General features: G+C 45.8%; 5 protein-coding genes across 9 annotated transcripts in view; 3 read left to right on the forward strand and 2 right to left on the reverse strand.

Annotated features, from left to right (window-relative positions):
* The window catches only part of ccdc88aa (coiled-coil domain containing 88Aa), a 21,724-nt gene extending 15,470 nt beyond the window's left edge, over positions 1-6,254 (forward strand). For 3 of the 5 annotated variants that reach the window (XM_069704967.1, XM_069704971.1, XM_069704968.1), the window contains 5 exons: positions 86-178; positions 824-1,035; positions 2,157-2,237; positions 4,143-4,208; positions 4,594-6,254. In XM_069704967.1, the coding sequence (XP_069561068.1) occupies positions 86-178; positions 824-1,035; positions 2,157-2,237; positions 4,143-4,208; positions 4,594-5,678 (1,537 nt within the window). In that variant the 3' untranslated portion in view covers positions 5,679-6,254. The remainder of the gene's footprint in view (positions 1-85; positions 179-823; positions 1,036-2,156; positions 2,238-4,142; positions 4,209-4,593) is intronic. The other 2 variants (XM_069704969.1, XM_069704970.1) reach the window with 2 other exon arrangements.
* Positions 6,255-6,370: 116 nt separating this feature from the next.
* Positions 6,371-9,466, forward strand: mettl26 (methyltransferase like 26). The gene is made up of 6 exons (XM_069704974.1): positions 6,371-6,690; positions 7,051-7,213; positions 8,099-8,158; positions 8,233-8,300; positions 8,980-9,058; positions 9,170-9,466. The coding sequence occupies exons 1-6, from the start codon at positions 6,497-6,499 to the stop codon at positions 9,224-9,226; spliced, it is 621 nt and encodes a 206-aa protein (XP_069561075.1). The 5' UTR covers positions 6,371-6,496; the 3' UTR covers positions 9,227-9,466.
* Positions 9,467-9,571: 105 nt separating this feature from the next.
* On the reverse strand, positions 9,572-13,043 carry wfikkn1 (WAP, follistatin/kazal, immunoglobulin, kunitz and netrin domain containing 1). Its single transcript, XM_069704972.1, has 2 exons — positions 11,584-13,043; positions 9,572-11,478 (listed from the first exon to the last, which is right to left on the reverse strand). Exons 1-2 carry the CDS (start codon positions 11,845-11,847, stop codon positions 9,961-9,963), a joined length of 1,782 nt encoding a protein of 593 aa, XP_069561073.1. The 5' UTR covers positions 11,848-13,043; the 3' UTR covers positions 9,572-9,960.
* A 52-nt stretch (positions 13,044-13,095) lies between these two features.
* LOC138624630 (ras-related protein Rab-40C-like) lies at positions 13,096-18,454 on the reverse strand. Its single transcript, XM_069704973.1, has 6 exons — positions 18,251-18,454; positions 17,258-17,318; positions 16,172-16,232; positions 16,011-16,088; positions 15,634-15,856; positions 13,096-14,900 (listed from the first exon to the last, which is right to left on the reverse strand). Exons 1-6 carry the CDS (start codon positions 18,402-18,404, stop codon positions 14,593-14,595), a joined length of 885 nt encoding a protein of 294 aa, XP_069561074.1. The 5' UTR covers positions 18,405-18,454; the 3' UTR covers positions 13,096-14,592.
* A 1,135-nt stretch (positions 18,455-19,589) lies between these two features.
* Positions 19,590-22,431, forward strand: zp3c (zona pellucida glycoprotein 3c). The gene is made up of 8 exons (XM_069704871.1): positions 19,590-20,021; positions 20,108-20,214; positions 20,368-20,471; positions 21,074-21,254; positions 21,339-21,462; positions 21,536-21,624; positions 21,708-21,784; positions 22,278-22,431. The coding sequence occupies exons 1-8, from the start codon at positions 19,590-19,592 to the stop codon at positions 22,424-22,426; spliced, it is 1,263 nt and encodes a 420-aa protein (XP_069560972.1). The 3' UTR covers positions 22,427-22,431.
* The last annotated feature ends 19 nt before the right edge of the window (positions 22,432-22,450 follow it).

Below are 22,450 nucleotides of genomic sequence, written 5' to 3' on the forward strand. Positions count from 1 at the left end.
GAAGGTCAAAGGTCGTGACGAGATACCCAGAAGTGGTTCTTTAAGTTAGGATCCATCTAACTTTTCTCTCCGTGTCTCTGTTCAGTGACAAGCTAAATGATTTAAGGAGGCAGAAGGAGAAGCTGGAGGAAAAGATAATGGACCAGTATAAGTTTTATGAGCCCTCGCCTCCTCGCAGGTAATTTTCCTTTAATAGTGACAAATCTCTATTTTCATATTTTCATTGAGACCTTATAACATTTCAGTTTATATACATTGTAGTTTATATACAGAGAGTTATTTGTTCAATAAAGAAATATTAATATTTCCACAGAGCAACATCATTTGTATGTTGTAGTATTTCCAGACAGTATTCACTCTCTTTTTAGCTTTGTTTTGGTCTCCACCAGTTTCCTGAGGAAAGCTTTCGCTGCTAAATGCTGGTCTGCGTTCATCTCTTTGCTGTTTGTTAGTTTCATACAGTGAGTTCTTCCCTTGAAAACAGCTGCCTGCTGTGAGAGTGAACCGAAACAGGAAAGTTGTAGCTCGTAAAAACCAAAACAAAGAGCTGCAACAAGCTAAAATGCTCCATAAAACTAAAGCAATTGCAGAGCTGGATGATAATTTATGGGTTTGTCACCACATAGTCATTTATTAAGTGTAGTTGTTCATTCTTAATAAAAGAATATTGATTTCAGCAGCTTTATGTTTGAATAGTTTAATCTGAACACACATGATTGACGACCTGAAGCCTCGTAATGTTTCTCTGCCGACCAGCCTCCCCCCCAATATGTGTTAGATTTTTACGGTTCGTCATTTCTCTTGTATATCTGCTCTCCCACAGACGTGGCAACTGGATAACTCTGAAGCTGAAGAAGCTGATGAAATCCAACAGCCGTGAGCATGGACCTGAACGCCCACACACCCCCACGCACTCCAGCGCTGCCGAGCCTCACATCTCCTGTCACGACAACAGATCCTTCCTCAGCTCAGATGGCTCCGGAGGCTCCGCCTCCACTTCTGCAGGTGACGCCATCTCACCCCAACGCAACAGCAGTGAGTATCTCCTTCTCCGATTCGTCAGGTCATCATCAGAGTCAGGGCATACAGATCACCCAGGAGTGGGTTTGTGGGAGGTCCAGCTCGCAGCCAGTGTACAGGGAGGCATGTGTGAACTGAGAGACAGCTGTTTCATGTTAATGTAAGATTACCATCGCCCCAAAATCTGACAAAACTACCTCCTCCTCCTTAGTATTTTTAAAAGAGCTCAACTAAATATTCTTTTGTTTTTAATTAAAAAAATTTTTTATTTTGAAACAAAGTTGGTAAATATCATCCTGTAAAGCATGTTTACATGATGTTCCCATTTTTAAACTTGAGGGTGAGAAGGGAGTAAAAATAACTTGAGTACACACTCTGCAAATAATACATAAGTAATATGAACATTGAACAGAGGAGTAGCTAAAAAAAACCATTTTGGATTACGTAACATCTGTTCTAAATGTGGATTCATAATTAATCAGACATCTCCAACTGCTTTTAACCTTTTCTTGTTAGTTAGTTTCTCCATCACAAAAATATAATGGGTCAGATCATTTTCAGGACCCTGGACAGCGTCTGATCTCTCGCCTACAGATCCAATGTGTCAAAGCAGAATGGAATTATTGCTTTTAACACCTTTTCAACTGAATGTATTAGAAAGTAAAACTGTTTCAGCATTGTTTACATGTTTACCTGTTTGGTCGTGTCTGTCGCACACGAGCTTCACTGTGTGTCCTTTTCAAAAGAAATGCAATCTGCAAATGCATCTTGTCAATCAATCTTAAATGTGTTATTCAGAAGTTACTGTAGCATGTTTGCAGTGATGACTTAATTCAGTGTTAAAAATCAACCCTCACGTCCAAAGTTTCATTCTCCGTGATGCATGCGGTGTGTGAACTGTCCTCAACAGTCCTCAGTGTATCTCCTCTGTGTCTTTCTCTTGTCTCTGTGTATTCATTCCTTCCTCCCGTCATCCTTCGGCCTCCTTCTCTTCCCTTGTCTTTTCCTTCCCGTCCTCCCTCTCTCTCCTCCCGGACTCCCCCTTCTCTCCCGGCTCGCCTCCATCCCCTCCCTCCTCCCGTCCCTCCCATCGCCTCCGTCTGCCTCCCATGTGGTCGCGCTTCGATGCTAAAAAGCCACTCTGAAAATGTTTCCCCGTATGAGGAACAGGCTGAAGGACAGAGACAAAGTCAAGTCCCTCTTCCGTCGTTCCATGTGTAAGAAAGACTGCGGTCCGACATTTAGCCTCATCTTGACTGTCGGCTTTTCTTTAACTGCTACCACAATAACTCTCCGTGTACTTATATTTAATGCTTTTTGTACTACATGCAATAATGCTTCCGTAGCGCTTGCGTCAGTGGGATTGTTTGCTGTCAGGTGATGTAAAATCACCGCTCGTATGTTAGCAGTGTGTCCTTCAACGCCAGCCTCATTTCACCACACTAACCTAAACCTATTTGTTATGATTTTATATATTTAAACATCTGCAGAAGTCGTTATCTATCAGAGCGGCTATACAAGAGACAGTCGGAGGTATTTCAGTTGAATAATGGAGGTCAAAGAAATAGCTGCATTGCAGGAAGACACTGGTGCAGCATGAGCTCTGCTCTGCTCGGAGCCAGCGACTAGAGCGGAGAAAGAAAACTCATATGTACAAACTACAGAACCATAAAACACCTCATAATCTCCACTATTACACCTGTTTATCCCCCATCCTCCATCCTCCATCCCCCATCCTCCCTCCATCCTCCATCCTCCATCCTCCATCCTCCATCCTCCATCCTCCATCCCTCCATCCTCCATCCCCCATCCTCCCTCCATCCTCCATCCTCCATCCTCCATCCTCCATCCCTCCATCCCTCCATCCCCCATCCCTCATCCTCCATCCTCCATCCTCCATCCCCCATCCTCCATCCTCCATCCTCCATCCTCCATCCCCCATCCTCCATCCCCCATCGTCCATCCTCCATCCTCCATCCTCCATCCTCCATCCTCCATCCCTCCATCCCTCCATCCCCCATCCCTCATCCTCCATCCTCCATCCTCCATCCCCCATCCTCCATCCTCCATCCTCCATCCTCCATCCCCCATCCTCCATCCCCCATCCTCCATCCCCCATCCTCCCTCCATCCTCCATCCTCCATCCTCCATCCTCCATCCTCCATCCTCCATCCCTCCATCCCTCCATCCCCCATCCCTCATCCTCCATCCCCCATCGTCCATCGTCCATCCTCCATCCTCCATCCTCCATCCTCCATCCCCCATCCCCCATCCTCCATCCTCCATCCTCCATCGTCCATCCCCCATCCTCCATCCTCCATCCTCCATCCTCCATCCTCCATCCCCCATCCTCCATCCCTCATCCTCCATCCTCCATCCCTCATCCCCCATCCTCCATCCCTCATCCCCCATCCTCCATCCCCCATCCTCCATCCTCCATCCCCCATCGTCCATCCTCCATCCTCCATCCCCCATCCTCCATCCTCCATCCCCCATCCTCCATCCTCCATCCTCCATCGTCCATCCCCCATCGTCCATCCTCCATCCTCCATCCTCCATCCCCCATCCTCCATCCTCCATCCCCCATCCTCCATCCTCCATCCTCCATCCCCCATCCTCCATCCTCCATCCTCCATCGTCCATCATCCGTCCTCCATCCTCCATCCTCCATCCTCCATCGTCCATCGTCCATCCTCCATCCTCCATCCTCGTCCTGCTTCTTCCATTCTTTCATCCAACCGAGCAGCCTTGAGCAGCTTATCGTGCCGCCCGGCCCCGATAGAGGCGAACCGCTGGGCTGGCAGCTCAGAGCAGCTGGGGTCAGAGGTCACCCAGGACCCGTTGAGCTCATCCCTCACTACCTCCATCTTGTCCATCCTCCACCTTCATCATCCCGCCACTCTCAACACCAGCACCGCCGACACTCCTCCAGATGTGTCAGAGCTTTGGGTGACAGGTAGATGCATCCATGAACTACTGTTGGTGTTCGATATCATCGTCATTAGTTCACGTGTTAGAATAAAGATTAGAGCAGAGCAACGTTCTCGTTAGAGGCTTATAGTGTTAAATAGTGTCAATCGCTCATTACCACTCAGTGATTTCTGGTTTTTTATGCCCCACAGACAAAGATTCAAACGACAGCGCCGTGCCATCTGGATATGAGGACAATGACGAGCTGCAGAATCACGGTAAAACCTTCTGGATACTCGTTTGGAGGATTCAGCAAGCGTACAGATGTAGAACCAGCTCGGGAATTAGAGCAAATCCATCAAATCGCAATCATGACCTTGTTTCATATTAATCTCTGCGCTGATCACAGAGGCCAACAAATGAGAGGCAGACTTGACTCTGCTGCTCCCTGTTGGCCATGAAGGATGTCATGTTGATCCAGCTGACAGATGTTTCCATTGCAGATGTTTGTGTGTGTGTGTGTGTGTGTGTGTGTGTGTGTGTGTGTGTGTGTGTGTGTGTGTGTGTGTGTGTGTGTGTGTGTGTGTGTGTGTGTGTGTGTGTGTGTGTGTGTGTGTGTGTATATATATATAGGTTGTGTTGTCATGTGTAATCTCTTCCCAGGGCTGAATGGGGTCCAGAGTCGAGCCCACAGCGAGAGCAGCGGTGAGTTCAACGTGAGCCTGGAGAATGAGCCGTGGTCTAACGGCAGCAGTCCGGTCCAGCGGCCGCCGTCACGCCGCTCCTCCTCCTCCTACCAGCCGCCCAGTGACGCCTCCACCCCCCAACACACCAAGCAGAAGGAGAAGGAGAAGGCCTCCACCATGCCCACAACCAACAGCTCACACATCCAGTCAACACCAAAACAGAGACAGCCGGTGATGTCGCAGGACTTCTGGCTCACAAGGGGGACGAAGAGCATCCGAAGGGGGTCCAGAGGGAAGGTGACCCGTCGCTCGTCAGACTCGGGAGGCAAAATCAACCCAGCGCTCAACGGGATGATTTCAAAGTTGAGCTGCAGCAAAGTTGAAGCGACCCGAGCCTCCGCCTGCTCACCGATCACAGTGCTGTATGTTCAGGGTAAGTCGTCCTCAATGTCGGGCTGCCTCAACTGCTTCTCCACCCCTCTGGGGAAGGAGGTGCGACTGAAAGGGTCAAGGTCGCCGAAAAGTCTCCCCCGAGCCAGCAGTGTGATCTCCACAGCAGAGGGCTCGTCCCGGCACTCCAGCGTGAGCAGCGAGTGCCGGGTGACACCCAAAACTGACGCACTCCCCGTCCAGGTTTCAGAGGAGAGACGCAATCAGGAGGAAACATCGAGTCAGAAACAGCAACCAGACACTAAGAGCAGCGAGCCGGTGCCCAGCGCGCCCGTCAAACCCCCCAGAGACCCGGCGGCGGTGCCCACCGAGCAGCCCAGGTCTCCGGTGCAGGAGTCGCTTTTAGGCTCCTCGTTCACGTTCAACTCCGTCTTCTCAAACACCATCTTCAGCGATTCTGTGGTCACTGCCGCGACCAGTCTGGACGTGCTCGACACCCACCAGACCTCCCTCTGCCCGAATCCACCTACGCTGCAAAACTGCCCACTCAGCCAGGAAACTGCCGACGACGACACACCGCAGATGCTGCCGGACTCGCAGAAGGAGCCGAGTCCAAATGCAGAACCTGCAGCTGGGCTGGAAGGGAGAGACGAGCCGCTCACGGTTGCATAAAAGCAGCCCTCACGTTATATAATATATCACATTATACGTTCATCATTCAGATAAAGCAACACAAGCACACATTTTAAGTTACTGTAATCAAACATGTTTTGCACTGAGTTCCTCTGACTACCTGAATAAAGCTATTTTAAAAGGTGTGTTCAAGAAAAAGATGTTCAGATGCTTGTGATTAGAATTGGGATTTTTTTTTTTCACACTCTTCAGTATTCAGCTTTTCTGGCACATCAAAGCCAGAGATTCACAGTATTTCCTTTCTGGTTCTCATTTTGCACAAATTATGTTTAATATAATTAAATCGTTTATAGATAGAGGCCCCCCCCCTCCCCCCATGAATAATGACATTGGTGCTCGTGAGCCCTGACAATCCTCTGTTACGTATATTTTGCGTTGGCCAAAACATTTTGTTCGTTTGTGCTGTTTTTATTTATTCCTTTATCAAACAGAACTCGCCTTCTTGGATTTGAGGGACGTGATGTGAGAACATGTGTACATCTTGTAAAATAGGACGTGAACCTGAATGCTATTTTCCCTTAAATAAAGAAAAACCCCTCTGTGTAAAATATATTTTATTTTCACGTCGTTATTTTTATAACGGGGAGTCGGAAGCTATGCCCGCCCCCGTGCGCTGATTGGATGTGAGCTCAGTCACGTGGGAGGCAATGCGGAAATGGACCATTTTTGAGTGGAAAAAGAAAACATTCGGGGGTGTTGCGGAGTGAGTCAGTCCGGTCCAACGTGACTCCCAACTGCTGGAGCGGTTTCATAAGCTGTGCCGCGTAACTCGACGGTTGTACCCGAGGTTTGGCACGATGTTGAACGCCGCCGCCGCGGAGAGGAACAAGGAACCCATCCTGGCGGTGCTGCTGGAGAGCGTGAACACCGGGAGACCCCTGCAGGCTCTGGAGATCTCCTCCGGCACCGGGCAGCACGTCACACACTTCGCCCGGGCCCTGCGGAACATCGTCTGGCAGCCGTCCGAGTACGACCGGCAGTCTCTGTCCAGGTAATCATGTCATATTCTGGGGTTCGGCGGAAAAACCGAGAAGTTAACCGGTGATTTTTATATTTCTGCGTCACAACCTGACTTCGTAAAACCTCCACCTGCACCACCGACGCAGGACCTCCCTGCTGCTGCTGCTGGTGGTGCTGCTGGTGGTGCTGCTGCTGGTGGTGCTGCTGCTGGTGCTGCTGCTGGTGGTGCTGGTGGTGCTGCTGGTGGGTGGTGGTGCTGCTGGTGGTGCTGTTGGTGCTGGTGGTGCTGCTGGTGGTGCTGCTGGTGGTGGTGGTGCTGGTGATGGTGCTGGTGGTGCTGCTGGTGGTGCTGCTGCGTTATAACAACAAGGTCTTTTGTTTGCATTCTCAGTATAGAAGCGTACCGAGCTCACTACCAGCTGAACAACGTGAAGCCCGCCATCCACCTGGATGCTTCTGTCCCCCACCAGCTGTGGGGGGGGATCCAGCCCGAGAGCCTCGACCTGGTGCTCAACATCAACATGATGCACATTTCTCCTTTCGCCTGCACGGAGGTATTTGTGGGATATTTTATTCAAGCCGAGACGCACGGATTCTAACGAAACTGGACAAATTCAGTTTGATCATCCCGTCACAGATAATCATCATGTGATGAATGTTAACACGTCTGAGGGATCATTGCAAAAACAAAACAAAAAGTGTTTTTATAGACAGTATATTCACTATTATATAAATACTGACCTATATATTGATATTGGAATTTTTTTGCCCCAATAATCCAGCATCAGTTGGTCTCTACTGAACACAGGCTTTCTAATACACCTACAATATATAGTGACATGTAAAAGGCCTTATACCTCCTGCTTTATGACCCATTCTTGGGAGCTCCTCACTTTAAGTGGCTCTTTGTAACTTTTGATGAAGACTGTGGCCACGAGTGTTGTTCCAGTTAAAGGATGAACTTAGTCCAACGGTAGCATAAATATAGAAGAGTCACAAGATATCAACTTCAGAGCACGAACAACAGAAGCTGCTAACATCAGCCAGGTAGACTGGATATAAAAAAGGTCTGAAAAGTGAAGCCAGTGCAGAAGTGCCTCAAGGTGCAATACCACTGATGGCCACTGGGGGCCGACTCCAACAAAACTCAGCAAATATAAAGTCATTCTTTAAAGCTGCAAAACCTTCATTTGATTTAAGTGTTTTATTTATTGCATATGAAATCCTCTTGACATTTGTAATAGAAATAATGTGTTATTCTCCTTTTAAAACGAACCTAGTTTCACTGATATTTGTACCAGGCCTGATGTTCACGTTACATACAGTGGAAATAATCGAATGTACCCTCCCTCCCTCCCTCCCTCCACCTCCCACCACTCAACCCCCACCTACATGCGATGTGATGTTATAGCGCCTGAAGACGTCTCGTTTTCTTCTAGGGTTTATTCAACGGGGCCGGAGCCGTGTTGAAGCCACAAGGTCTTCTGCTGACGTACGGGGTGAGTACGTTGATCATCTGCCGTTAACGTGAAGTGAACCGTAAACAGCTGACGTGTTGTGTTGTTGCTCTCAGCCCTATTCAGTGAACGGTCACATCGCCCCTCAGAGTAATGTGGAATTCGACTACAGCCTACGGCAGAGGTAAGACGTCGATCTAGGGGCTCGATATATTTGAAACCAACTGAAAATAAAAAGGTTTCTCCTCAGCTGATGGCATTAATGTCCGTCCGATGTACATATACGACACATATTACCGTATTATTTTCGCAGCGTGGATCTAAATGCATCCTGCTGAATACGCAATAGAATCACTGACTGCAGCTCTCGGCGCCATCTTCTTCTGTTCCTTGTTTTTGTTTGTTTGATCTGGTTTTTGTTCAATTTGTTTTTTTTCTTCAATCAAGATTTGTTTTTCGTTACCAGAAATAAATAAAAATATCCTGTGATTCTGCCGAGGGCTTTTTAACTGCACCTCGGGAGAAAGGATTTAAAGTAAAGTCAACTCTCAGCTGTTTTGTTTTTTTGTTTACGTCATCTGTAATTTCTGACACATCAGCATCAGGCCCTCAGCTGTGGAACAAGCCCCGCCCCCTCTCACAGTTCATTTATCCACCGCAGTGCAGAGCCTGACCCTCTCAAACCTGCTGGAATAATTAAATCATTTTAAACCAAAATGATGATGTCAAGTCTGATCGTTCAGGTTCTGAATTGCAAACTCGACTCTTCAGACATCTGTAAAATATTAAGTCAATATCTAACACAAATTGAAAGAATCAAAAGTACATCATGAGATCTTAAAGGTCTTTGTTTGGTCTTGCAGGAACCCAGACTGGGGACTCAGAGATATCTCCCTCCTCACTTCTATAGCACAAAGAAATGGTTTATTCCTGGAGAAGATGGTGAGTAATCATCTTATTTAGGCATCCAACACACAGTTCATCTCAAAACCAACATAAACAACGCTGTTATGGGAGTCTGGTGGTTCACTGATGTCCTATTGTCTCTCCCAGGTGGACATGCCTGCAAACAACAAGTGTCTTCTGTTCCGGAAGGAGAGTTTGGTGTGAAGCATCCTGACGATCCTTCTCTGGATTCACGCCGGTTTTAAAGCAAATCGCCTTAATTACACCTGGAGCTCAGATACATCTCCAGATTTTCAAGTAAACGTAAAGAGTTCATGTTTTCCTCCGTATTTAAATACACGACGACGTTGGATTGATTGATTTGATCCAGACTGTTGTACTCTGATCTATGATACACTTTCTCCTTCTGTATTGCACACATGAGTAAAAATCATGAGGCTCATAGATATGTTGCCCGTGTGCTGTATTTACCTTCACAGACACCTCTCAGGTTTTCTGTTTAAACTTCCTAAAGGTAACTTGGCAGATGTGTTTTTTTTGTAGAGGTATCTAAGAGAGCAAACTATAAATAAGGGTCCAAAACAAAATAAACTAGAGGTAAATATAATGTCTATTTAATACCACAAGCTAGGGATTTCTGCAACATGATCATCTTGTGGCTGCTATTCCACCTAACTATCAGGTTTTTCACAATACAAACATACATGTATAAAACAAATGAGATATTTAAAGTTTCAATTTGAAAACAGCATTTCCATATCGGTATAAATGGACTCAACACATCTGGAATGAATTCAAACAAATGATCTCATAACTACATAACGGTATTTAACATATAGATGTAAAGAGATATTAAATATGATTTTTTTTTTTTGTCCCTTGTTAAAACTCTGATGCTCGTCTTGGTTGTGAAGGTAAGTTTGACCCTCTGAGGACTTCTATGATCCCTCGCAGGTCTTTTTACCCAAAACGTCCCGCAGCTTTTTGAGTTTCCGTTCGGTGATGGTTCGGACGAAGCTGTCCGACTGGATGATGGCGATGCCGTCGTGCACCACGCCCATCACCAGCAGGGGGTTCTCCTCCATGGTGATGTTGGGACAGGGGCAGCTCCAGTCTATCTTGGCGATCGTCACCTCCAGGTGTTTAGTGTTGAAGAAAGTCAAGCCCATCTTTTCATCTCTCAGGACTTCTTCCAAGCTAAAGCGCGCTAACCCGGAGTCCAGATCCTCCACCAGCTCCGTCAGACGACCCACGATAGCAAAGTCACTGCGGCACAAACTGGGCACCATTTTCCCCTTCACCCGACACGTTCTGCAAGGTTTCTTTTTGGGCTGCGGGCAGTTTGCCTCGCACTCCTTCTTGGTGGGGAAGTTGTTGGCGTTCCCGTGGCAGCCGCCGTAAGCAAAGGCTTGGCACTGCCCTAAGAAGGTGTTCCAGGCCCAGCGGGCCTCCCAAGCCTTGCAGGGGCCCTGGACAGCAGGCAGGGAGCAGACCCCCGTCCCCTCTCTCTGGCACGAGGCCTTGCACTCCTCGTACGTCTCGAATCGGTTGCGGCTGTCGTCGCATCCGCCGTTGCTGAAGGTGTCGCAGGAGCCCAGCTGGCTGTCGTAGAACCAGTCGACGTGCCGCTCTGCGCTGCACACTCGCAGGTCGACCTCGGCCAGGCAGTCGGCGGGCGAGAAGGGTCGTCCCATCGGCATCTCGGGATCTTCAGAGAAATCGTCGCCAGCCCGGCGGATGACGGACAGCGGATATTCCGCACGAAGCACTCCTACAGAATTCCTCGCGATGCAGGTGTAGATGCCCGTATCCCACACCTGGGCATTGTAAATGACCAGCTGCCCGATGTTGGTGATGACCACGTTGCCGTACATCTGGTCGGGCCTCATGACCAGCCGCTCCCGCCGGTCGCTCTGCTTCTCCCACGTTACATCCGGTCTGGGCGCTCCGACGACGTCGCAGTGGAAGCTGACCGTTCCTCCGACGTAGACGGACTGGTGGTGAGGGTTGGAGTACAGCGTGGGGGGCAAAGGGTCGTCCTGGGAGGACGTAGGGGTGGGGTTAGCCGTAGTGTCCTGAGGCAGCGGACTGGTGTGGGGCCCGGCCAGGTAGAAGCGGCAGGGCACCACGGTTATAGCCGCCCCCCGGATGCAGGCTTCAGCGTCCATGTAGCAGCGGTTGAAGTAGGTGAGGCCGTCTGACGCGCAGGTGAAGTTGGGCTCTTTCTCGCACCGGTCCCGGCACTTGCAGATGGGCTGTCCGTCCCAGATGTCGCAGGTTGCTCCCTGCTGGCTGCAGATGAAGCCCTCGCAGGTAGCGGTGGAGGTGGGGGAAGTGCCTCCCTCGCCTCCACCCCCTCCACCCGGCTGAGCTGAGCTGCCGTCAGAGAAACGAGCAGCAACACAACTGTTGAGGCCACACACGTTGGTGCAGCATTTCTCAAAGTCTGCACAGTCCTGAACACACAGCACGTAGAAAAACAGCACATATTACAACATGAACAGGAACGGTTTGATTGTTCTCCCTAACATTGATATAAATATCAACATAAATCATCTCACCTCGTCAATGCTGCATTCCCTCTCGCAGGTGCTTTGCGCATCAACCCAAAGATTGGAGTTCAGCTTGTTGGGACAAAGTCCTTCGTGCGCTGCTTTGGCTCCTGCAACACTTGCACACAAAGAAAGGTGGAGGACATCAAACACCAGGAGCATCAACAGATACGCACGAGTCCATCCTAATAGTTTGTTTGAGCTGGGTGCGTTTTTCCAACTTGTATCTTTTATGTGTTCGTCCTCCAAGAGTCGTGGATGGATTTTAGACATCGTGGCTCTTTTGTACGAGTCGCCGCCGGATTAATTCCATTCCTCTTTTGTGTCTTCAGAAATGAGGAATTAGTTTTCGGTTTTTAAATGTTCCCCTTCGTTTTGTGCGTAAACATTAGAGTCGGTTTTCTGTACGCGGAGACAAAAGTTCTATTCGCAGCGATCAAGACGGTTTCCCGTGCGCAGGACATTTGGTGAATAAAATATATTCCGGTTGTAAGTAAAGAAATGCAACTTGGGCTGCAGGAAATATTCGTCTTGGAAGTCAAAACTCTTGCAGCAACGAGCCAAAACAAAAAATCGACTTCCCCGAACGGCGAAAATAAGCGAAGGAAACCGCACAATGAGAGAAAGACGCAACATCAGCCTTTCACAGTGTGAATGGAGGTGGAAAGGGCAGCCCCTCTGACCGCCCCCACGGTCGGCCAGTGTCTGAAACTTTTATGAAGCAGGACCATGCGCTAAGCAACTGGACAAACATTGTAAAAACATCAAAGAAAACGTGGAGCCGCGGCTGCAAGCTGTCTCAACAACGGTGCGCGCGGAGCTCCGCGTTCCGGTGAGAAATCCAATGGAAAGGAGTCCAGACAGAATTTATAGAGGTGTCATTCATAAAAAAGGTCATGGGGCCGTTTTTCTTGCCAAGAGCTGTTGTTTAGAATTCCATTTCCGGTTCGGATTAGGTTCTTCCACATGTTTTACGCAGAGCAGACTTGTGCAGAAACTCGTTTTCTTTGCGCAAATGCAAAAAAAACAACAACAACAAAAAAAAGAAGCAGCAAAATGTAAAAAGTCGTCTGAGAGGAGAGCGTGAAATCCAAACACGGGGCGTGTCGCTCCGCGTCTCGCAAAACATGTTGTTTACGTCCTTGTCTAGACGTGGGTCAATTTACCAGCGTCCCTCATTCACGCGCAGCTCAGAGATGCCGCGGTCAGGTGGGAAGACGTAAAAGCGCCACATTTTCAACAGTGTGCGACTCATCTTTGTCCCGCAGCTCGGAGGCGATGAGAAGCAGCTCCCCCTCATCCTTTCATTGGAAGTGACCCTGCAACCTTTGGGTGACTTGTGACCGCGCTGCATTCATGCGCCGCAGCGGTGCTGCCCGTTATCCACAACTGGCCAATACCGAGAGAGCAGCTAATCAATGCAGCACCCCCACGCGCTTTGAACGCGCCGGAGCACCGGCGGCCCCGCACCGGACAAAGGGAACAAAACAAACACTCCCACAATGATCTGAACAAATGTTTAAATGAAAAATATTGTCATGAAGCAAACACAAGTTAGTGAAAATAAAAGGCAACTTTGTACTTTTACCCTTTATTTTGATGGATGACTGTTTCCCATGGAGACATAAATATAATAAAACCTTTTACACACAGCTGAGCGCCACAATCACCGTCAACCGTTTACATTTAGTGCTTTAAATGTTCAGTCTCCTTCTCCTTTTATTCTGCTCTCAATACAGCACGTAAACAAGGCGCCAGCAGGAAAGACTTCTTTACGCCCTCGATGGCCTTCTTACATAGAAGCTGGCGACGTTAAAGCACGAGTTCATCAGAGGTGTGAATTCATATCAGAATAAAAATATTTGTGTCGATTATTCACCTGTTAAAAAAGAAATCCTTCGTTGGGATTAAAACACTGTCTCCTGCTGTAAACGACCGTCGTAACCTCACACATTCAGAAGAAGGCTGGAAAACCAGACGTAAGCGCAACAGCTTCTCACCTGTTATTCATACAATCTCACGTAAAAACCACACGGCCACAGAAAAGTAGATGAATATTGTCTTACATTCATAAATACATAACAGGTAGATAAAAACAATTAAAATATTCTTCTCACCAAAGTCCTGTGAGTTTATATTAAAAACCGAGAATGCAGAATTCTCCAAAGACAAAACGCCACGAATGAGCAAACGATCTGCACGTGAGTTTGTACAAGGTTTCCTCATCGTTTTAAGAGTACGCAGGTTAAAAATGATCATGCTGACCCAGTTAAAGCAAAGAATTCTACATTTCAGAGGCATAAAAGGCCTCAACAGAGCGTGAGCAGAAAGACTGGTGGAGACGGAGGCTGAAGTTCAGGGCAGGAAATCTGGCAAACAAGACAAACTTGTTTCTCAGTGAATCTTTCTGCCTGCTCTCACGACATTCAAAATTGAAGCCACTCTTATTTAAAAACGGAGTCTTCAATAAGTAGCTCAGCAGCCTTAGTGGTTGCAAAACGGCATCTCGTACAGTAGACGAAGGTCATAAGACACACAACATCAAAGCACGACTTCCGAAACATTCAAGACGAAACAAGCAGAAAAACGCTCGTCCCCATGACGACCGACCACACAGACCGCAACGACAGCACAAACACAATATTTACAACTTCAAGTACAACTTTAAACACAATCCTTCTCCAAATGAAGCCAGCTACAGTCCCTGCACTCGTTTGTAGTGTTGACGGGTGAGTGATAATCCTTGATTGACATCTGTTGGTCCCCGGGAACTCTTCTTCTACAGCGAGACTCGTTAAAGAGGAGACGGGACAACCGCAAGATGGCGCCAGCGACCCCGGAGAGAACAGAAACCGATCCGACCGTCCAAAGTCACTTCCCAAAGGTGAAGGTGAGTTCACCGCCACGTTTCCGTTTCCGATGAAGATTTCCGGCAGCTCTTCTGTGGCCTCGCGACCTCTCGGAGCAACAACACCTGTACCAGCGGCCCTGGGAGGCGGCCGTCGGTCCGCGCCGTCACTACGAGATCTTACAGTTCCCCTTGGAGGACGACGACGACTCCTTCGGAGGACTCTGCGGAGGCCTGAAGGACTTGGAGCGTTTGAGACTGTTGGCTTTGCTTCCGCCGCCGCCGCCGCCGCCTCCGGAGGCCGCGCTGGTGGCCACCGAGTACGAGCGTCCGTGCATCATGACGGCGTTCATCCCGTTGGCCATGGAGAAGGACTTGAGGTGCGACTTGATGGCGACGGGGAGGGGCAGTTTGTCGATGAGGTGCACCGGCGTGCAGGAGACGATGGAGCGGCAGCACAGATCCTGGAGGCTGAAGACTGAAGAACAAGGACAGGAGACGCTTCTTTTTAATGTCTTTCCATCTTGTCTATAAAGTCAGTCCCTTCAGGGAAAATAGCATTCTTGTGATTGCAATAATTAACGCAAATTCAAAGGAAGTGAGTACATATCTTACTCTTTATCAAGTATTGTTTTAAAAACAAAAACAAATCATTTATCTTCCTTGATTTTACCGTGAAAAACAAACAAAACCGTAAATTACGTCGCAAGTTTTGAGAAAATCTGTTGTAAAATTGAAGAAATGTTATCGCAAACAATCACAAAAAAACCTGCAAAATCCTGGAGAGACTGTAAAGTATAAGTAAGTATACGTATAAAATATATATACTAAAGAAGCTGAAGCACTCTGGCAAATGAAGCAATTGTGGTATTGTTTGTATTGAGTTTTATTCTGTGATCAATTTTTAAGCTTTATTTGAACCTATTTATTTGAATCCTTTATTTTTGTAACATTTTGTTACAGAACTTTGAGTTGGAAGTTATTTTGGGATTGACTTCAAGTAACAAGTAAATTAAACTAGTTCAAAGGTTGCATGTTTTTATGTTGGCGTCAGATTTTATGAAGCTGTTGCATTAAAGCTAAAAACAGGAGCCTTTTCTTTTTTGTTGTCCAAAGTTCCTACAACAGGTGCTATCATATATTTCATTGTGTTTCCTTCTGTACCAGATAAATGAGTCCAATAAACATTCCTACAGGATGAATCAGATTACCTCTGTTGGGCCTCCAGAACTTCTCCATCCCGTGCCTCATCAGCACGATGCGTGAAAGCTCGGTGAAGGACTCGATGACGTTGAAGTTGCAGAGCGGACTGACCTCGAAGAACGTCATGCTGTTCTTCTCTGCGTACGCCCTCGCCTGCTCCGTCGGCACCTGCCGCTTGTACGCCAGGTGAAGCCGGTTCCCCACGAGGATCCTGGGCACACCCGGAGCATGCTGGCGACGAACAGAGGGTCGGCTGTAATATCTCGTAAAAACGCTACTCTGCATGTCCAACTCTTCGGTGTACAGACTTTATAGGAGAGCAAGAGATATATAATGATCTCACTCAGGCCTGGAAGGATAAAGATTTAGCATATAACTCAATCACCTCATCAATCTCCCGGATCCAACGGTCGATGCCATCAAACGACCAGCCGTTAGTGATGTCATACACCAGCAGGATGCCCTGTGGTAAGAACAAGTCGGCGTAAATACATATTTCCATTACAAGTTAAAAAGAAAATAGATATGAATTGCTTTAGAAGTCACCTGTGCTCCACGAGAGTACGACCTGAAGATGGTGCAGAATCTGCCTTGTCCTGATGTGTCCCTGTCGAAGACACACACACACACACACACACACACACACACACACACACACACACACACACACACACACACACACACACACACACACACACACACACACACACACACACACACACAAGCAAGAATAAAACATAATGTTCAGTTCAGCTGTCTCTTATTAATCTGGGAAAGTCTGCTTTTAACTTTAGTGACTCCTGCAACAAAATACAGAATCTCCTTAAAATCAGTTCACTTATTCTGTTCACACATTTCCAAAGTTTGAGTTTAAATCTTTGATTGTAATCATTTTATATAACTGTACTTTACTCCGTTTTATCTACTCAAACTACATGATTTATAATTTAATGCTTCTTATCACTTTCTTATTTGATGTTTTTGTTGATTTTAATTCCTCTTTCAGGTTAATCTTCGTTCATCTGACATTTAAATGATGAACTATAATCTAATCTGTGGTACAATCTCATCTCCATCAGCTCGTTTTACTGCTGTGATCACTGCCGTTGTTTCTATTGGTTCTTTCCTCTGTAAATGACTCCATGTCGTTGTAAACGAGGGTCAACCTCAATGATTTCTGGAGTATAAATAAAAGGCGTAATGATTTGCAATTCAATCTGCATGAGAGAAAATAGATAGATAGATAGATAGATAGATAGATGGATAGATGGATAGATGGATAGATAGATAGATAGATAGATAGATAGATAGATAGATAGATAGATAGATAGATAGATAGATAGATAGATAGATAGATAGATAGATAGATAGATAGATAGATAGATAGATAGATAGATACTTTATTAATCCTGCAAGGCAAAATTTGTACATTATATACAAATAAAAAGAGAATAATATTAATTTAAACTAAACAACAGTGCAACGTGTTATTGATGTAGGAAGGATTCGGCCAAGTGATTTATTGTAAAATGTGATTGAAGTGGTCAGGAATGAATATTAAGTATATTTAATATAAATATGTCAGTGGGTTATGGCTCATTAGTATAAATGTATAAAGTTGTATAAACTTACCACAGCTCTAATTTCACTCTCCTCCCATCCAGCAGAATGGTGGTGGTTTTATAATCGATCCCTAAGATCACAGACACAGACAGTGAGTGAAGTATTGATCTCTGATCTCTAACTGGACTAACGGAGGTATTGATCTCTGATCTCTAACTGGACTAACGGAGGTATTGATCTCTGATCTCTAACTGAACTAACGGAGGTATTGATCTCTGATCTCTAACTGAACTAACGGAGGTATTGATCTCTGATCTCTAACTGAACTAATTGATCTCTGATCTCTAACTGGACTAACGGAGGTATTGATCTCTGATCTCTAACTGGACTAACGGAGGTATTGATCTCTGATCTCTAACTGAACTAACGGAGGTATTGATCTCTGATCTCTAACTGGACTAACGGAGGTATTGATCTCTGATCTCTAACTAAACTAAAGGAGGTATTGATCTCTGATCTCTAACTGGACTAACGGAGGTATTGATCTCTGGTCTCTAACAGCTGATATTCACCGCTGCTGTAGGTGAACGGAGGTATTGATCTCTGATCTCTAACTGGACTAAAGGAGGTATTGATCTCTGATCTCTAACTAAACTAAAGGAGGTATTGATCTCTGATCTCTAACAGCTGATATTCACCGCTGCTGTAGGCGAATGGAGGTATTGATCTCTGATCTCTAACAGCTGATATTCACCGCTGCTGTAGGTGAACGGAGGTATTGATCTCTGATCTCTAACTGGACTAAAGGAGGTATTGATCTCTGATCTCTAACTAAACTAAAGGAGGTATTGATCTCTGATCTCTAACAGCTGATATTCACCGCTGCTGTAGGTGAACGGAGGTATTGATCTCTGGTCTCTAACTAAACTAAAGGAGGTATTGATCTCTGATCTCTAACAGCTGATATTCACCGCTGCTGTAGGTGAACGGAGGTATTGATCTCTGGTCTCTAACTAAACTAAAGGAGGTATTGATCTCTGATCTCTAACAGCTGATATTCACCGCTGCTGTAGGCGTACGGAGACTCGGCGGATCCGTCCTGTAAGCTGTCCAGGATCTCCCCCTTCCCCACGTCACTGTCTCCCACCAGGAGGAACTTCAGCAGGTAGTCGTAACTCTTCACCGGGCTACTCTGCGTCCCCATCATCCCCCGCATCGGACCCGGTTCACGCCGACCTCTTTGAAGATCACTTGTTTGGGGAGCACGCGACGAGCCACGCGCCGTCGGACGCTCTGACGCAGTCACGTTGTCCGTTAATCTTTTGTTTCGTAGCTTCTAACACAAACAATATTCTCCGTTTCTTTTCACGGGGATTTATGCGGAAAGTCCTCCCGTGTTTTAAACCCTGGAAACGGAGCGTAGTCAGCGTCGACGTCACGTTTATGTTCACGTTAAATAATCAAAACAACCCGACCTAGCTTCGTTAGCTTTACCCAGCTAACAGAAAAAACGACAGAAATGTATTCCAGCACAAACCGGAAGTACAAAGCACCAGCTATGCGGTTTAATCCTGCATTTAACGATACTCCCCCACGCTAAATAAGATTGTTCCACTTTCTTTATAAAGAAAAATAAAACGCTCAACGAGGGACATCAAGCTTCCGAGAGCCAAACGTATATCCAAAAAGCAGTGTTGGAACTTCCTGGTAGTGACGTCACTGGGTGCGTAATATCCGGGTATGATTTACAAAAAAATTAAAATAAAAGACGCAAAAAAAAAAACATTTTATACAGAAAAAAAAACAACTTATTGTCAATTAAATTTCAATGTTGAGGTTTTTATTTCAGTTTTCTAAATTTCTCTGATCTTTTGAATTTACTATGTTTATATAATTAACGTGCTTTGGGAATTATCTAAAATACTTTAGTAGGATAACCATTCCGTATTTTAATGTTGTTATTAATCTTGTAATTTTTTGTCTCAATTTATTTTATATTTATTACTGGCAGGCTAGGGTACTTTATTTTTCTTACTTGATAACAATAGTGCAGGTGAAGTCTTTGTTCTGTCACCTTTGGTTCTGCTTTTCAGCTTCCTGACTGCAGAGACAAAACAGTAACGCCTACCTGTGGAATAAATTGGTTGGTCTTGATTGTAATTTCTAACAGCTGGAGGAGTTCTGTCTTGATTGCAGAAAGCCAGGTGACACGCAATCACGCCATCGTACTCGGCTCGGTTAGGTGAGAGGTCAGAAGTTGGAGACAGCTGCCAGAGTGAAAATGGGGCTAATGTGTACTGGGCTTTTACTCATGCTGTTTGGTTCTGCCTTTTGTGATCAGTTTAGAAGCGGAGCTGGGAACGGGGTGCTTGTTTCAGATCCTGAATTAGAGTGGGAGAGAATGGTGACAGTGTTAGGTGATGAAACAACAGAAGCTCCTGCACCCGAACCCAAACTCTGGAAGAGTTCATCAGATATTCGACTTTCAGGACCTGAACCAAAGAAGTTTCCTGAGTATGTCTTAGCTTCAACTTATGGTGAGCAGACGGAGGTTTTCAAGCCATCGAAGGGTGCCAGACCGCTTCCCAATTGGGTCAAGGAAATGTTACTTCATCCTCCAATTTCTATTCCTGAAACACCAACAAACAGTCAAAACTTGGTTGAACTCCTCTGCCATGTGGACAGCATGTATGTCAGAGTCAGGAGAGAGCTCTTTAAGTCTCTGGATGCATTCAGATATTTGAAACTAGGTACTTGTCCTGTTAATCATGAGAACAAAGGACATTACTACCTTCTGTACCCTCTGAAAAAGGACTGTGGCTTCAAGAAACAGGTTGGGGAAGTAAACTTAATTTTTGCTAAATTATTTTTACACCTTTCTGCCAAATCACAACCCACACAGAAATGTTTGTGTTGCAGAGTAATCCACATTTTTTGGTCATCACCATCGGGCTCCATTTTAAACCAACCAGTCCAGTTTTAAGGGAAATGCCATTTGACATTACTCTGCAGTGTAAATTTCCCAGGTAAGACCTTGTGTGTGTGTGTGTGTGTGTGTGTATATATATATATATATATATATATATATATATTTTTTTTTTTTTTATTTGAATCACCTGCCATGTTTCATGTTGAATCTAACTTGTCTGCTAACAGTTATTTCCCCTTGACTGTTGCAGGTTATTTCACTCTTACAAAGTTGGCTACTTTCCCATCGTAAAGGGAGGAACCGTTTTCATAGCACTCCAACCAAGACGCCATTTCACCCTCACCCAGCAGCATGGTAGGTCTTTCAACACAGGATTCCACTTCTGTCACCATGACAGCACTTTTCCAACCACGGCTGTTGACATGTTTTCAGCACACAGCCTCTGGCACAAGATCTCTGAGGCCAAAGTCAGGACTTAAATGCCCTAAGAAATGTCTTTTAAGTTGCAGAGATTGCTAAACTATAAGTGTCTATAAAATGCAACAAATATTGGAGGAAAAATCCTTGAAGTCAATTAAACATGGTGATAAATGGCAGATTAAAATGTGGACAAAACAGTTTGAATGACTGAGGGGGTATAAATTGGGTAAAAAAAACCTAGTTAAATAATGCACATTAGTTTCATTGAATCATTTTAAGGGTTCTGGATATGATGAGAAAACAAAACCTTGACAAAGTTTGTGGGACAAGAACAAGGCGTGTTCAGCCTCGCAAACTGGAGTGTTGAATTTTATTATTGATTTGAAGTCGGAGACAAGTTTTCAGTTCACATTTTAATTTCCACAGCAACTGTCTGTCTTAAACACTTGAACGAGTGATTAAAATGTACGATATCCAAGCACAAAATATTATAGAATATAAAAAAAAATCTCCAATGACTTCTCACCCCACTGAAGCATCGGGGAAGGACATCACTGGCACCAAAACCTACACCTTGGGAGAGCCGATGTACTTCAAGGCCAGAGGACCTGACGGTGCTGCCGTCTCTCGAAAAAGGCTGTACATCAGCAAGTGCTTCATGACTGCCTCCCAGGACCTCAACTCGCATCCTAAATACACAATCATAGACAACCAGGGGTAATATGTCCAGCTGTCAGAATTAAGATGGGCTTTACTTCTTGGTTGGTGGGGTAGACATGTGTGTATTGTCTTTTACTGCAGCTGCATGATTGACAGCAAGGTGATGCCGCTGTCAAAGTTTGTCCCTGGCACCTCAAAGACGGTCCAGACATTCTGTGTGGGCGCCTTACTTTTTCAGGACAAAGTTTCCAACACCTCGACGCAGGTAATAACGGTGTTGCGTTTATATGTTGTCAAAATAGAAAATGCATATTAACCCCTGAAATGCTGTGTTTCAGCTACTCTACATGCACTGTGACATCTCTCTGGGGCCACAAACTCCAACTCCGAGTTCAAAGGCTTGCAATTATGATCCAACCACCAAAAAGTGAGTTTGCGTTGAAGCGTTTGTGTTGCATTTTTGTGCTTAATGTTCAAAACGAGTGTGTCGAGGTCTGATTCATGGTTTAGGTGGAAGGAGGTCTACGGCTCCGACTCGGTGTGCAGCTGTTGTGAATCAACTTGTCCGTCAGCAGCAGAGTCAAAGGGTAAGTTTCAACCTTTGTTTACACTTTATTCGAAGGAGAAGTCACTAAAACATGTCTATATGAAATGCAAGAAGCTTTACACGTGATTCTCCAGCTTGGCACAGCAGCTTACGAAGGCATTTTGTTTTGTACTGATGAAAATCTTGAGCACTCCCTTTGATGATCAGACAATCTTGCAGCATTTTAAAGGAGCCATGTGCAAGTTTTAGTGGCATCAAGTTGCAGATTGCAATCAACTGAACTCCTCTGCCTTCACCTTCCTGTTCTGACCATGCACGCAAATCTACAATGTCCATGAAATGCCCTCACTAGAGCCTGTTTTGTTTTATGTCATTACACACTAATATAATATGATTATTCCATTTCTGCCAAAAGATCCTCCTAAATCTGACACTGAACTTTTTTAAAAGCATAAAACTTGTCTTACAGTTGAACAAAGTTAAGGTGTACTAAACGGTACACGTTAACTTTTAACATGGCCTGTTTACTGCAGGCTCAAAGAGCATCATCTCCAGCCCATCGTGGGAAGTTGACGTGAGCGACGCGATGGATATGTGGAAGTCGACCCTCCAAATGAAATCCTCTAACACTCAAACATCAGACCGCGTGGCAAAGCGCTTCCTGAACGATTGGCCCACATGATTTAAAATGCTCAGATTTTTTTAA

The sequence above is a fragment of the Brachyistius frenatus genome, unplaced genomic scaffold (genome assembly GCF_029030835.1).
Source record: "Brachyistius frenatus isolate BFR_SWC_R1_liver_20210118 unplaced genomic scaffold, ASM2903083v1 Contig_53, whole genome shotgun sequence".
Classification (NCBI taxonomy): domain Eukaryota; kingdom Metazoa; phylum Chordata; class Actinopteri; family Embiotocidae; genus Brachyistius; species Brachyistius frenatus.

What these genes read in the sequence shown, in the direction of transcription:
- mettl26 (XM_069704974.1), top strand. Translation starts at nt 6,497, where the DNA reads ATGTTGAACGCCGCCGCCGCGGAGAGGAACAAGGAACCCATCCTGGCG. An exon ending in GTCTTCTGCTGACGTACGGG is followed by an intron (nt 8,159 to 8,232) that starts GTGAGTACGTTG and finishes TGTTGCTCTCAG; the next exon opens with CCCTATTCAGTGAACGGTCA. An exon ending in GACTACAGCCTACGGCAGAG is followed by an intron (nt 8,301 to 8,979) that starts GTAAGACGTCGA and finishes TTGGTCTTGCAG; the next exon opens with GAACCCAGACTGGGGACTCA.
- wfikkn1 (XM_069704972.1), bottom strand. Translation starts at nt 11,847, where the DNA reads ATGTCTAAAATCCATCCACGACTCTTGGAGGACGAACACATAAAAGAT. An exon ending in GGGAATGCAGCATTGACGAG is followed by an intron (nt 11,479 to 11,583) that starts GTGAGATGATTT and finishes CTGTGTGTTCAG; the next exon opens with GACTGTGCAGACTTTGAGAA.
- LOC138624630 (XM_069704973.1), bottom strand. Translation starts at nt 18,404, where the DNA reads ATGCGGGGGATGATGGGGACGCAGAGTAGCCCGGTGAAGAGTTACGAC. An exon ending in TCCGTACGCCTACAGCAGCG is followed by an intron (nt 17,319 to 18,250) that starts GTGAATATCAGC and finishes CTGTGATCTTAG; the next exon opens with GGATCGATTATAAAACCACC. An exon ending in GTTCTGGAGGCCCAACAGAG is followed by an intron (nt 14,901 to 15,633) that starts GTAATCTGATTC and finishes CTTGTTCTTCAG; the next exon opens with TCTTCAGCCTCCAGGATCTG.
- zp3c (XM_069704871.1), top strand. Translation starts at nt 19,590, where the DNA reads ATGGTGACAGTGTTAGGTGATGAAACAACAGAAGCTCCTGCACCCGAA. An exon ending in ACTGTGGCTTCAAGAAACAG is followed by an intron (nt 20,022 to 20,107) that starts GTTGGGGAAGTA and finishes TTTGTGTTGCAG; the next exon opens with AGTAATCCACATTTTTTGGT. An exon ending in TATGATCCAACCACCAAAAA is followed by an intron (nt 21,625 to 21,707) that starts GTGAGTTTGCGT and finishes TTCATGGTTTAG; the next exon opens with GTGGAAGGAGGTCTACGGCT.